The sequence below is a fragment of the Phyllopteryx taeniolatus genome, chromosome 17 (assembly GCF_024500385.1).
Source record: "Phyllopteryx taeniolatus isolate TA_2022b chromosome 17, UOR_Ptae_1.2, whole genome shotgun sequence".
Lineage (NCBI taxonomy): Eukaryota > Metazoa > Chordata > Actinopteri > Syngnathiformes > Syngnathidae > Phyllopteryx > Phyllopteryx taeniolatus.
In genome coordinates this window covers 7,165,726-7,181,526 of record NC_084518.1, presented here as the reverse complement: position 1 = coordinate 7,181,526, position 15,801 = coordinate 7,165,726, and the positions used below count along the sequence as shown (strand labels likewise).

The following is a 15,801-nucleotide window of genomic DNA, read 5'->3' as shown; positions in this document are numbered from 1 at the left end:
AGCAGAGATCCAGAAAAAGTGGAATGAGGCGGGAGTCACAGCTTCAAAAACCACCACATTCAGACGCATCCGGGAGATGTGCTGTCGGGTTCCTTGGGGCAAGCCACTTCTGAGCCTGAGCCAACGTAGGAAGCGTCTCAACTGGGCCAAGGAGAAGACGGACTGGACTGTTGGCCAGTGGTCGGAGGTCCTCTTTTCCGATGAAAGTAAAGTGTGCCTTCATTCGGGAATCAAGGTCCAAGGGTTTGGAGCACGGGTGAAGAACAGAACGCAAGCTACTTGAGGTCCAGTGTGAAATATCCACAGTCAGTCATGATTTGCTGCGCAGTGTCCAGTGTAGGTGTTGGTGAACTCTGCTTTCTTAAATCCAAGGTTACCGCAACAGTCTACAATAATGTTTTTGAGGACTTCATGATTCCTTCTACTGAGGATCTGTAGATGCAGATTTCATCTTCCAGCAGGACCTGGCCCCTGCCCATACCGCCTGAAGCACCAAAATTGGGTTTTGAATTGCCGGACCTAAACCCCATTGAGAATTTATGAGGTATTATCAAGAGGAAATTGAGGGGCACCCGACTCAAAAACAAAGGAGAACTGACAGCAAGCAGGAAATCTGGGCTTCCATAACTCCCATGCAATGCCACTGGCTGATTGCCTCAATGCCACGGCGCATCGAGGCACTGATTAAAGCAAAGGGATTCCCAACCAAGTATTGAAGATTAACATATCGTTTTGAAAGTACCATATTTAGATTGATTTAATGTGACCCTAATTGATTTCTTTTTTTCGACAAAAACTGAGAAGTAAATGGTGATTTCTTCACAGTATTTAAATTTTTTGAATTTCTGATCTCATAGATTTTATGAGCCTTATTCCCAAATTACGTAAAAATAAACAAATAAATACTTGAAATTGTGGGCCCTGAATTTATAATCTATAAAAGTTTCACTTTTTAATAAAATTATGGAAATAAATTAACTTTTCCATGATATTGTAATTTTTTGGAAAGGGTCTATATATATTTCTCCTGCTCAAAAAAAAAAACATATACATATATTTTGAAATTTTGTATTTTATTAATTAATGTTTTTCATTTGTGATGATGTGATGGCCAGACGCCATTGCTGGGTTTCCTTTTATTTGTTTGTTCATTGTATTGCTTTGTCTCATTCATGAGTTTCAATGGCGTCACCCTCACCACCCGCCCGCCCCCCCTTGTGCTATAATTCTTTATCCTTTTTGTATTTTGAACAAATAATGTCAGCGACAAAGAAAATGCGTATTTCACCTTAAAGATTTTAACATTACAACTTTGTTCTTGTAATATGACAACTTGTCATAACTTTACAACTTTTTTTCCACTGTGGCCCCTAGTAACCCTTCATAAAAACACATCCTAAAAAGATTTTCTTAGTACAAGTAATGTTTGTGGTCTGTGACTGAAATGGGGGCCAAATGCATTCATGTTTTGCTATGATTACTTTTCTAATCTAGTTTTTGTTTACTATACTATACTACTATACTACGATGCCTTATTATTATATTCGGAACAACTGTCTCTGTATATTAAAGTTGTAATCTAGTGCTGTACAGTTATTAAAACAGATTTCGAATAACACTGGGGAACACAATTTTTGTTGAGTTAGGTCTGACAGCTGATTTAAAAAAATGTTTGGGTGCGTAATTCAAAACCGATCTCAGTTTTTCTCTATCACGCCAAGTTTTTGAATTATTGATCCCCGTTTTCTTAAAAAAATATGAAAAATACTGTACTTAAGAGATATGTGCTTGCTTTGTAAAACTTTTGAAATATTGACATAAAATGAAATATGAAAGAAACAGGCATGACTGCAATGTTTATTTAACACTATTATGTTTTACAAAGAATATGGCACAAATCCTCTTAATTCCTACTATGCTTGCTTTCTGTTTGCAGATATTGATAGTACTGACCTATTGGGAGCTGCACACACCTCTCACCGCACTGTCTCAATTGTGACTGCACAAACAAGTTGCCACGTAGCTGTAGATGAGTCCAATCGTAATCAGCTGACAAGTCTTACTACAGCTAATCAGTGGAATTTTGCTTATATGGAGGGTCAGCTGTGGAGAAAAAACTTGACATACTAGAAAAAAAACTGACTCCAATTTTGGAATCAGCATGGCAATTTTAGTTTTAATCAGCATAAAAATATAACTCAACTGAAAAAATTTTTCAAAATTGTTCCCCAGTGTAATCTTCGGGAGAGGTTTGGACAGATAGCAAACTACAGTATACACTCGATGAGTTGTACCAACCTGTAAACAGCCCTTTTGTCAGACTCAAGTTGGGTCTGTGGATCAAGGGTCACACTGACAGAGTTATTTCTTCCTGCAGAGGCTGCTGGAATATGGACTTGTGGGGTCTTGTTGTTCTGCTGCGTTGTGCCCGTCATCTGTGAACCAAAACATGAGGACAAAATGATGATGAAAACCTAACAGTGCTCAAAGACTGGTACATAGCGAACAGGCTTTGGTGATTATAAACAATGTCAACTGGTATAATTCTAATCATCATGCACCTTTGAGTAAGGTCTTTTAATAATCACTTCCGAAATGCAATCAGGTGTGACATGGATGTCATACTGACAGACTACAAATGAGAATTGACGGAATTACTTTGCTAGACAGGGCAGCTCCTTTGTAATCAGGTTGTTAAATAAAATGAAACAAGAGACTCAATTTATCAAACAATACAGTATATAAAGATTCCTGTTAAACAATTGTCAATTGGTATTCAGTAACTGAAGCACTTCGCTGGTCATTTAAACGGAATTTGTAGGTGCAAATTTGGATTGAGATCAGGAAAAAAAAAAGCTTCCCTCTCAACGTTTCATTGTCTTTATGAATCGCACCAACCAGCACACCACCCCCATCCTCCATTTTCATGACAGGTTGGGGTGGGTGAAAGCTTCAAGTCTTAATCCCAGCACCAAATGGGAAATAAATTAGCTTCTTCACACTTAACTAGCTCTCATTTGCATTTTCCGAGCATGCATACTGCTTCTCTCCTCTTGCATTAATCCTCTGGGTGAAAGCAGACAGAGGTGGTGGATGATGATGAGGAGGAGGGTGAGGATGAACCTGCTTTACTTCCTCTCTGTGGGATTCTCTGCTACGTGGGACAATGGGTAGATCCAGATACAGTCAAAGTTTATTAATTAACAGTGACCTGTTGGTCGCACACAACATCACACACTGGGGCATGATGGTCGATCCTTTATGGAGAATTTGACTTCATCAGATTATCTAATTTTGTATTTACGGGCATACACATATTTTAATTATTACATTTTAGTAAGATCAATTAGTTTTTTTGTCACACACCCTCATTTTGCTTTAGTATATCTATTTTGGATGTATTTTTGGGACACCCTGTGTGCTATACTGTATTTATTATTATTTATATATAAAACATATTTGTTATTGCAATTTCAATTTATCCTACTGATTAGTATACAGTATGTACAGTATTTACAATACAGTCACCGACTAGTTCTGCTGTCTCATTTTTTCTTTTTGACATTTTGAAAAGCTATATAATAAAAGTGAAATTCAATTCATGTTAAAGAGAGCCAGGTCCTTGCTATACTATTATATGCTTTTTTTAAAATGTTATCTTCATATGCATTTGTGTTTTCTTTTTTGTTCAAATGCGACCGCGATCGGAGTCCCGTGTGAATGTACTGTGGCCCCAATGTAACCTGCATGCACCGAAGACATCTGGTCTGACATCACTGTTTTTAATCCACATTAAAAGGATCACTCGGAGAATGACTCTTTAACAAGCAACAACAACAGAGGGGATGGACATACATATGTACGTAACGTAGACTTGTAATTTAGTGGAAGTTGAACCCAAACACTATCAAAATCACAGTCACTTGCTGCAGCAGACAGCACACTGCACAGAACAACTATTATTTCAAGCCTTAACTAATAGTAAATAGAGATACACACTGTGCACAATTAGTAGGGAAGTGACTATTTTGACCATATCATTATTTATATGCGTATTTCTCAACTCAAAGCTGTACAAACTTGAGCGCTTGAGTGTTGCAGAAAAAAAGATGAAAATTTACTGCCAAAATTTACTAAGAATCACACGTGGAGCTTCTAGGAACCTCCCTTTATTGCTAGCATATTCCACAACTGTAACCTACCTGGAATACCCAAAGGAACAAGATGTTCAGTGTTCAGAGACACGGCCAAGGTAAGGCTCAAATCTGACCACCATTGAACAAGACTGTACATTAAAACATCAAGACTGTGCCAAGAAATACGTGAAGATTGATTTTTCAAAGGTTTTATGGATTGATGAAATGAGAATGACTCTGTCCCTGGACCAGTAATGGGCACAAAGCACCACTTCCATTCAGACACCAACAAAATGAAAGTGGGGTTCTGGTATGTGCTGAATGAGGACTTAAAACCAACTTCCACAACTACTGTCAGTTTTTAGAGGACACTTTCTTCAAGCAGTGGTTCATCTTTCATCAAGTTTTGCAATAATTGTGCATACTGAGATAATTACGAACGACAAACTTTACTTATGTTCTGAAATATTCTGGCTGATCTTAATTAACATTTCGGATTGAGCAAGAGCACTCTAGCTGTTAAAAACTAAAATGAATCGTCAAAAACAACTTGCCTAATAACTGTACATGCGGTGTAGAAATTATTTAATAGAGTAAAAACATTACATTATATTACACATACGGTCAGATGCAATATTTTCTTAGCTACAATACATTTCCTTTTCTGTAGAATGCATGTTTAAAGATATTAATGATGCAAGTCATACTGAGAATGATAAGAAGAAAAGGGTTTCGTATAAGAATGGTTGCTAGATTTGTTCAATGTTGTGTACAGAGTTAGAGCCAGTAGGGGTGAGATTATTAGGAATATTCGGCAGCCACCATATGTGATCACATATTTGTGTGACCGTGTGACTTTTTAGTGTTGGTTAGTTAACAAATGTTTTAAGTTTTGTCAATTCTGACTAACCTGTTGGCTCTCCTGGTACGATGGTGGAGGAACACGCTGGGTGGCCATCATTATCACTGCAGGTGCTGGGGACACATGTTGCATCATGGGATAGCGTCACATTGAGACTGAGAAAGATGGAACATCGAAGCGCGGAATCAAGTGATTGAAAATTGTATTACAACAGCAGCCACCAGGTGCTACTATGTATAGTATAATAATAATAGTATGGTATCGTTCAAGCATCACACGCACACATTTTTTGAAAATTTACCCAGGCGCCTGTCAGTTCCCATCTGTAAGCACTACACAGAGTTGTCAGACACTCAGTGCAACACGATCAGGGTTTAAAGCACTAATGAAATAGTGCAAACACAAACGCAATGTTATTTACATAAATATATTGTACATACAAGCAGGTTCATAATTATATTAGAAACAAACCTGTCCTACATGTCCTAAACACACGTATAGAGTAAACCCTTGTTTATCCGGGGGGTCCTGTGCAACAGCCTTTAATTGCACCCCCAGGTGCAATTGTCAACTGGGGGCGTGGGAAGGCTAATGGGGGGTTGGGGGTTACTGGCTGAGATTTTGCTATTGGTTTATTTTCAAAACAGCTGTTTGAAGTGTATGTGCCATGTGTGACAACCGTCAATTGCGCACCTCTGGATAATCGTCGGGTGGTGGGGTGGGCGGGTGTTTTGAGTGCCGCTCTCCCCAGAATGCCACCCTGTGCAAGTGCCCATATCGCCCATATCAGAAACCGCCACTGAGTGAATCTTCAATGAGTGCACTGTGGTATAGAGAGGGATTACAGTAACTTGTAATTATATATGGCCTCAAATATTTGAAGGCAATGTGTCAAAGTGTGGCAACTTTGGTTGTCTCCATCTGAGGGAAGCTGGGTCATTGTTGAACCATTATCAAGCCAATCAAAGAGGCTAATTAGGGCTGTTGTCAGTGGGCTAATTGCTGTCGGCTAGGACCCCACACCGCTAACTGGTTTACCCAGTGGAATGCCACTGTCTCATTCACCCACACTGTAGGAGCTAATTGGTTCAGGGGTACATTGCACTCACTATGAACACAAATAGGCCCCCTGCAATCACCCCAACTTACTAAAGACAAGCACAGCAGGTGAACCAACCCGAAGCTATGCATAACCTATGCGCTTATGCTGCATGAAAATATCCAGTAAATAGTCTATTTGAGCCTGAGGGGGAAGGTGTTTTGATATAATAATAATAATAATGATAATAATGTTTTTTATAGTGGCTTACAAGGCACCCATGGACGCTTAACAATATGTGACTGCAGGCCTTGATAAGGCTTCATCTATATATATATATACATATATATGACATGGATTTAAGTTGCCAAATAAACATCTACCTAAAAATAGATGTATCAATTAAATTTAAATAAAGGTCTTTAACAGGTGTAATACCTGAAGAAATTAAAAACATTAAATCTAAAAGATGTTGTGTAAAGGGTTATTAATTTAAAAAAAATAGTATTGTAATTATGTTTACATTTTTACAAAACATTCCAAATCCAAAGGTATTATCCTTTCTCAGAAATAGAGACATGCACAATACTAATGTTAAAAAACTCACTTCCAGTCAAAATTTGATCAAGGTGTGAAAACCTTTGAGCTTTATTGCATGTACACGATTCCCTTTCTGCCTCTGCTATAGTGCCCATGCAGTAACTTATTCACTCCTTCAATAAAAAGGAAAACATTTAAGACCCTCCCAGCAGAATCAGGAATTGATTGTTGCATCAGTTGTTTCCACACCCCAAAAATAACAAAACAAAAAAGACCATTCTATAATAATAAGTACTTTCTTTCTGTGGCATTATGTGTACTTTGTTATGTTTTTTATGTATTTTTTTTTTTACTTTTGTTTAGTGGCGTGCATCTCTGTGCGACTAATTTTGTGTACTGATTGTGTCTCCTGGTTTTTGCTCTCATTCCAACTGTTATCAGCTGAAAGGCATCTTCTCTGTTATCTGTCCTCATTTTAATTGCAAAATACAGTCAGCGTGTTGGTGATTAAATGGAAAATTGTGCATTAATTGATGAGACTAAAGATAAAGCAATTCCAATTAGGGCATAGTATTTTAGAGGGGCTCTCAAGTTTCACCATCCCTCGAAGGAACAAAATCACTAAATAGCAATTTGGAGCATGGAACAAAGTCAGTCCATAAAAATACACACACAAACACATACTCATTTCAAGAGTATTCTGAATGCACATATAAAACAGCACTGTAAAAATACTTCACAAATGTAACTTTCCATTTAAGTAGTGAAATGACTTAATAAATTATTACAGAATTCATATTATATATTGCATATCATTTGAAAAATGCCTGTAGCAGCAATAAAAATGATCTAGCAAGCATGAAATAAAAAATGAGAAGTAGGCATAAAATTATTCTAAGTAACATCAAAGAGGTCTGTGAATTTGGATTGGAGGCAAACATGCACACACATGCAAACAGTCCTTTATGGTTTTGTGCAGTGGGGAAATCCTCTGTTCAATATTCAACTTTCAGACAATTCCAAGGTTTAGACTGAGGCTCTGCCTAACAAATGCAAAATTAGTCACTGCCGTGGCTTCTACCAGAATATTTGGTTACACATGATAGCCTCTGGCGTGTACTTCAAACAACTGTTACATATCAGACAAGATGAGTATTATATACAGAGCTTCATTCTTCTCAATGCTTAATTAAAATGCCTCATGCAAATCAGAAAGCAGTCACATGAGGAGCATTTGCTGCAATCCAGACTGTGCCTGCCCAATTTATTAAGTGCCACATACAATATTTTCTGTCAAATTGAATTGTCTACACATTACTGTATGCTATATATCAGACATTTATACTATACTTCTATACTGTACTGACTCTACAAATCCCGAGACGGTCATGACTAGTGAACGATAACAAAGTCAACGCTGTAAAAGGGAAAAAAAAAAATATATATATATGGGCGTATTGTTTGGCCACGATGATGCCAATTCATACTGTAGAAAATGAGGGCTCTAAACGCTTAATAAAAAAACTTTTTTGACTCATGGAATCTACAGGAGCAAAAACAGGTCTTCCGTAACAACAAACAACAGGGCCAATGTTGTCAAAGCTTTCCCTCAATAAATGGACGAAACTGTCATTAGTGGTGTACAATACCGCATATTTTGGTATCGATCCGATACCATGTAAATACAGGGCTATATTGCAGATATTTTTCAATAATTAAGGTAGATGCATCATCGAATTACTAAATCCCAAATAATTGTCATGACCTTTCAATGTTTTTGTAATGTTTTCTTTTTTTATTATTAAATAGTGAAAACCCAGTACAGAATTAGGACTGTTTATTGGTAAATATAAAATACTTCATCCATCCATTTTCTGAGCCGCTTCTCCTCACTAGGGTCGCGGGCATGCTGGAGCCTATCCCAGCTGTCATCGGGCAGGAGGCGGGGTACAACCCTGAACTGGTTGCCAGCCAATCGCAGGGCACATAGAAACAAACAACCATTTGCACTCACAGTCATGCCTACAGGCAATTTAGAGTCTTCAATCAACCTACCACGCATGTTTCTTGGGATGTGGGAGGAAACCGGAGTGCCCGGAGAAAACCCACGCAGGCACGGGGAGAACATGCAAACTCCACACAGGCGGGGCCGGGGATTGAACCCGGGTCCTCAGAACTGTGAGGCTGACGCTCCAACCAGTCGCCCACCGTGCCGCCTAAAATACTTCATCATAAAAAATATTTTTCTGTAGATGTGTTTTCTTTTGGTGGTTTCTTCTGTAGGTGTTATCCTTTGCTCGTTTTTCATGTGCTTATAAAATTTGTGGTGCTACCACAACCACAGCCTTTTTACAAATTTTACAGCTTGCCGTTTTGTCATTTTCGGCTTGAAAATATAGCCACATGGCACTTGTCTTCCTCTCTGCCATTTTTCTGCTCTGTATCTCATAGTCTATAAAGTCTTCCCGATTAGTGGGCCAACAATACAAGGCTTTTTCTAGTATTTGGGGTGTAATATTGTCTATGGTGCCTCAGTAAACATGTGCAGTATGAATTAAAATTGTCCACGCATTCCTGAGTTCCAGACGTTTTTTTGCTGAGAGGCCTGAAATCAGGTAATTGAAATTTCTCAAGCTTATCTATGTCACTAGCAAAAATCTCAACCTACCTCTCCGATCTGAGCCAGCGCTGTCAACATAACAAATGTGTGCTCTCACAAGTGGGTCTTCTAACACTGAGGCAGGAAAGGGGGCGGACGTAGCAAAGATGGACAAAGAGGATACAAAACTCGAAGTAGAAGTAGCTGTGAGAGGGGCTTTTTCTGAATACTCGTACAGCAAAACCAAGGTGTTATTTGTAATGAAATGGACACTTTTACATTAAGTCCATGTTAGAGAGTCACTCTATGCAGGTCTAAATAGCCAAAATAGGGGAACTTAAAATTTAAAAAATACGTAAATTTTCTCTGACTGTCTCACTGTCTGCCCAAGAAGTGCAACACCTGCTACACGCCCAGCGCTCTCTGCGCAGCCATGTTAACAGTATGCGTGAAGCATCTCAAATGCGGTTAAAATTAAGCCACTTCCATAGCATTCACAGTGTGTTTTTTAGCATTGTCCGTGGTGACGAACGAATGAGGAATGAGGGTGTCTTCCAGTTTTTCGGCTCGCGTACACACCGTTTGGAAGACAGGATTCACTATTCGCCAATTCTCTGTGATATAGTGTGCGATTAGGGTCATGTAGCTTTGTGTGGCACGGGACGCCCATCTATTGATTGTGATGAATTGAGAAGCATCTAATTCTATTTTAGTTATATGTATTTCTAGTCTGCTCTCCTCACATAGTCTGTTGAACTAGCAGTATTAGCCTAGCCATGGAGCCACATATAGGCTTGGTCACTGGGCTCACCGGAAAAAGTAGTCCCATGACAATGATGACACACAGTTGGAGGAGGCCTGATGGAGAAATCTTAAATCTAGGCTTCTGTTTTTATTACATGAATAATCATATATATATATATTAAATTTGGTGGCACTGTAAGCGCATAGCGGCACGGTGAACGACTGGTTAGAGCGTCAGCCTCACAGTTCTGAGGACCGGGGTTCAATCCCCGGCCCCGCCTGTGTGGAATTTGCATGTTCGCCCCGTGCCTGCGTGGGTTTTCTCCGGGCACTCCGGTTTCCTCCCACATCCCAAGAAACATGCGTGGTAGGTTGATTGAAGACTCAAAATTGCCTGTAGGAGTGGATGGGAGTGTGAATGGTTGTTTGTTTATGTGTGCCCTGTGATTGGCTGGCAACCAGTTCAGGGTGTACCCCGCCTCCTGCCCGATGATAGCTGGGATAGGCTCCAGCACGCCAGCGACCCTAGTGAGGAGAAGCGGCTCAGAAAATGGATGGATGGATGGATGGATTTAAGCGCATATGGCTGTATGTGGAGTGGAGGCACACAACTGCCATTTCAAAGACAACACAGGACTGTTTATTTGAAAACCGCGATTTTCAGTTCCGATACAAAATTGTTAAACCCCTACTTATTTGAACTCGTCTTTGTTTGTTTGTTTTTTGTTTGTTTGTTTAAAATATCCAACTCTAAAATAGTGCAAAGACTAAGAGATCACAGGGATATGATTATACGAATTTTATCGATATCAAATTCATGGACATTCTTCAGTCCAGACAAAAAACAACTCATTAAATGTCAAATGAGTGACACATTGCGACATTTGAAAGGGGCATGAAGCAGAAATTTTTGTTGTTTTTAAACACATATGCAAATACTTATAACAATATAGTGCTGAATTGTTGAGCTATAACTTAAGCATCTTTTTCACCGTTTGAATTTTCCTGATTTCCTGACTGTTTTTTTTTTTTTTTTTTTTTGTCAATGTCTTTCTGTCTCCAAAGTGTTCTGTCTCCAAAGTGTTTCTGTTGTCGTACTAGAGCGGCTCCAACTACCGGAGACAAATTCCTTGTGTGTTTTTGGACATACTTGCCAAATAAAGATGATTCTGATTCTGATTCTGATTTTGTGGGCGGGGCACACAGCCCCGACACATCACGGGGTTGGGGTTGAGTATTTTTTTGTCAAAATGGCTGTCTGTTGTTGTACAAGAGTGGCTCCAACGACCGGAGACGAATTAAATGTTTTTGACATATCAAACAAAGATGATTCTGACTCTGATTCTGACCAACGAGGGTAAATTGACTTGTGTGCTTATTATTATTCACAGCCCTACTTTTATTTAGTAAATGAGAAAACACACAGTTGTGCTCATATGTTTGATTACCCAGGCAGAATTTGTAATATGTGTATAATTCTTTTAAGAAAACATGAAGGACCAGGCGAAAGACATTTAATTTTATTTTAATGGGATTCAAATTAAACTGTCACCCATTTCAGAAAACCATTATCACTAAACAAAACATAACCATAAAGAAATTAAGGATGGTTGTTGATCAGTCATCAGTCGTATTTAAAAAAACAAAAACAAAAAAATATTTCACAAATTCTGCCTGGGTATGTAAACTTATGAGCACAATTGTACATATATGCAGTCATATGTACCCCTGTCATATTGGAAGGAAAGTGTAGTCTATACCTTTTTTATAACCTCTAGGTGGCATGCTAGAATGAAACTGTACAACTTTTTCATAACCTTGAGGGGGCGGTGGAATAGTGGAATGAAAGTGTACAGCTTTTTCATAACCTCGAGGGGGCGGTGGAATAGTGGAATGAAAGTGTACAGCTTTTTCATAACCTCGAGGGGGCGGTGGAATAGTGGAATCAAAGTGTACAGCTTTTTCATAACCTCTAGATGGCGGCATACATTTATAAAATGTGTAAGTCTTTTTAATTTTCTCCTATATCTATGTATAATGCACACTATTGACTTTTGACCATTTTAGGGGGTAAAAAATGCGCATTATACAGGAGAAATTATGGTAGTTAGCGATTTTTTTTTTTTTTATTCATTCAAATTTGGCAGGCTTGTTAACATTACTCTTGTCTGTGGTGTGTCGAATTTACATGACATTTTTGGGCCTAGTTACTGCAACTTTAAACATAGTTTTAAAAAAATGATAATAATAATAGTACATGAATAACTACATAAATACGATAAGATAACCATCATGGACAGATATTTTTGATATTTTTCATGACCCTCAAGGGGAAATTCAACTCCCACCCCGATGTAACATGACATGTAGTGGAAATAGAAGGAAGATGCATTTTTTGTTTGCCTCCTCCCATCATTTTATTCAATTTGGCCTATTTTGAACTCAGTTTGATGACCTGCAAATGTGATTAGTTAGATTTAGAAGTGCGTATGCCACACACTATGCATCTTGATCTGCAGCAAGACATGAAAATGAAAAAATATATCTTGTGTTTTTTTAATGAGAATTGAATCGAAACCTCACATGCCTAATTTACAATGCAAACATCAGGAGGCGAGGCCTTGATAGCATTGAGTAAAACAGCGGAAGGAATGGCAGAATGGCAATTAGAATCGGGTTTGACAGGGTGAGCGTGCTTATATATAAAAAAAAAAAACAGATCAGAGCACAAACACTTACATATACTCTCGGGAATAGGCACACATGTAAACACAGGCATGTATGCTAATCCAAAAATTCCAAACCAAATATTGCAAAGATTTACAGTACATGCACACTTTCAAGTACATACACAGCCAGAGGCAAATAGTCTCACTTGAGAATTTTGGCCTCCAAAATCCCCCTTTCCGTGGTTAACCAAGCTCGACACACACCACAGTTAGAATGCTTTTGACACTCCCAGACCACCACATTAACCTGTTCTAGCAGCTTTCCCCCCCCCCGGCCCAGCCGTACAACAATTTGCTCCTCAATGATCCACGCTTAAAATTTGTGCTGGAATAATTTATTCATCTGCCCATGTTGACCAGACCACTCTTTGAACACCAAGTAGTTCCAGTAAGGATTGTGTCATACATTGCTAATCCGAAACGGAGAGAGACTTGGTTGTCATTTAAGAGCATTAACGGATACATGAATACCAAACCAATGAAAAACAAATATTTTTTTTTTTGTCGTGACTACGGAGCAACACGTGCAGCTTTAGATATGATGCAAGTCACAGACAGAACGAGAACTCACAAACTCGCAAAAGATCATAGTGTTACTTGTAATGTGGATACATCGACATGCATACTAGTCTCATGCAAATGCTTAAAACATGGGTCATTTTCATATCATTTGATCAATAATGCAATTAGAAGTTTTAGAAATTATACTTTACATTTTTGTTTTCTTACAAAGAATTATGACCTTTAGATGGATAACAACTACCGCTACCAATAATTCAAAAAAATCATCAGTAAAATTAATAGATTTTTCAAAAGCAAATTTATTGGGCCATGTCTTTACCATAATTGATCCATATATAAAATTGGAGAATGTGTAAAAGGTGATTTATAATGAGAAAGCATCATCAGTCAACCAAAATATCAGTTCAATTCCATGAGTTTCAGTTTTGGTGTTATTTATTTATTTTGATGGTCTAACTTAAAGTATTTATCAGTCTTGTCCTTTTCAATTTCCAATGACATTTCATACTTAAATTCCAAATCTATAACCTTTTCCACTTTATTTCTTCAGGACGAACTTCATAATGAATGTCCTTGATATATTTAAATATGCCCTACAGCAGTAATGAAGACATCAGGATTTCCCTCGGGTATGACAGTTTGCAAGATTCATAGCTTTCTTTCTAACTACTGACAATGGCATCAGTGGTCCAATCACATGGTGATTATTGTTGTCTTTTATGCAAATGTGGATATTACAGATTCCAGTTATAGTGGGATTTTGCCTTTGAAAAAGTCAATTAAAGTCTCAAGTAAAATGGGTGAAACTACAATACAGTGCAAAATTCTTGTAATTCCCAAATGACAGAAAGGATACATGCAAATAAATTCATTAACATAGCTAAAAGCCCTTATAATGAGGTATTTTTTCCTTCTTGAGGAGCCTTCTAAAAGGAACAAAGATGAAAAGAATATTCAGATAGTAGAAGACTAATCAAGTAAAACAGAATTTTCTATTCTGTTTTTAAAACATCCCTGAATTAATACAAGTTTAATATAAAATATATATATCGTATACCAGGAACAAAAATATTTTTGTCATCGCTCAACGCTAACCGCCAAGTGGTGAAATTAAGGTGTAACAGTCCAGCAGGAATGTATTTTCAGATAATACAATCAAAATGTTTGAACCAATATCTGCAAGTTGTGTCACCGTTATCTTATGCCAAAACGTAACTCCAACAGCCAGTCAGCTGATGATTATCAAAGTGAAAAAAGCTTCTGTTTGGCATATGGTTCCCCACTCAAAAAGTACATTCTCTGCTACAAACAAGCATGAGGTGAAGAAAAAGTTGTCAAATCTGTATCAGTTAATTTATTGTGGTTCACAATCTGTTGTATAAATGGACATGAACTGGCACTGCATCATTTCTTTAAGATAACTGACTGAAGACAAGTGATTTAGCCAGCCCCATGTATCCATGCAGACCTGGGAAGGAGGTGGTGGCTACTCCCTGTCTGGATGAGAGTATATGAAAAACCTGGAAGAAGGGAGTGATTCGTCAACGAAATTTAGGTAAGTCACCATCTAGTTATCAAGCCATAGCATCCGTGAGTGATTTAGTAAATGGAGAGGGATCGAAAATAAGCAAACCAGCATTGGATGCCCATTAAATTTGACAAGGTTTAACAAATAGTTAGTGGGACAACGCAAAACATATTTCTATAAAACTTTGTACAGGGTTAGCATGTGGGCCAATACGCTATTCAATTTTGGTGAGGATCTGGATAAAGGTGCAGACATAAGAACTCATGTTCACTGCCAATCTGAACAGTCCACTCACCATAAAAAGCAACTAAACTGTGGAACGTGCAAAGAAGCCTGCTAACTAATGAGTAGCAGGTGAACAAGCAAAACCAAATGCAGAAGATCAGGGATGTCAAACACATTTTTGTTATGGGCTATACAGTACTTATGGTTTTCCCTTAGAGGGCCGTTATGACTGTGAAACCATATATAGTTAAGGTAAAATTACATTGAGTATACACAAAAAAAATGATGGATAACTAGTTTTGAAATATGAAGCCAAGGAAAACAATTTGTTGAACTATTGTTGAATTTATTTTAAAAAGTAGTGTTATAGAAAAAAAATGCTTGCAATCTCAGCATTATTAAAAGTGAAGATAATTTCTAGTTTTAGAACAGATTTTAGCAAGAAATATTAAGTGTACACAGCAGGCCACATAATTTCATTCATTCAAAATTAAGAAAAGCAATGAAAATGTAATCAAATGTACAATTTGAGAAACTACTTGAAATAGTTACACAACAATAACATTTTCAACAGGGATACTTGCAACTACATTTCCTAAGTAAACTTCCCAACACTGGCAACAAAGCACCAATTACTTGTACTGAAGTTGAATATTTCTCATTCAAAACATGGATTTTTAAAATATTATTTATTTATTTATTTTGAGCCCATTACTCTAACTAGTTGATTTTCATTTTTCTTCCCTCATCAACTTTTAACAAGCTATTTTAGATTTTAGATCCATATTTATAATGCTATCTGACTCAAAACTGACTCATTCCCACTGAAAAGATGATTCATTTGTTTACTGACCTCTCAGAATGTAGGCAGTGGAAA

The 15,801-nt window shown here is 37.8% G+C and overlaps 1 protein-coding gene across 4 annotated transcripts in view; it reads right to left on the bottom strand.

Annotated features, from left to right (window-relative positions):
- Nucleotides 1-15,801, bottom strand: part of pknox2 (pbx/knotted 1 homeobox 2) — a 216,881-nt gene that overhangs the window by 57,701 nt on the left and 143,379 nt on the right. For 2 of the 4 annotated variants that reach the window (XM_061751965.1, XM_061751966.1), the window contains 2 exons: nt 5,047-5,153; nt 2,299-2,435 (listed from right to left, as the gene is read on the bottom strand). In XM_061751965.1, the coding sequence (XP_061607949.1) occupies nt 2,299-2,435; nt 5,047-5,133 (224 nt within the window). In that variant the 5' untranslated portion in view covers nt 5,134-5,153. The remainder of the gene's footprint in view (nt 1-2,298; nt 2,436-5,046; nt 5,154-15,801) is intronic. The other 2 variants (XM_061751967.1, XM_061751968.1) reach the window with 2 other exon arrangements.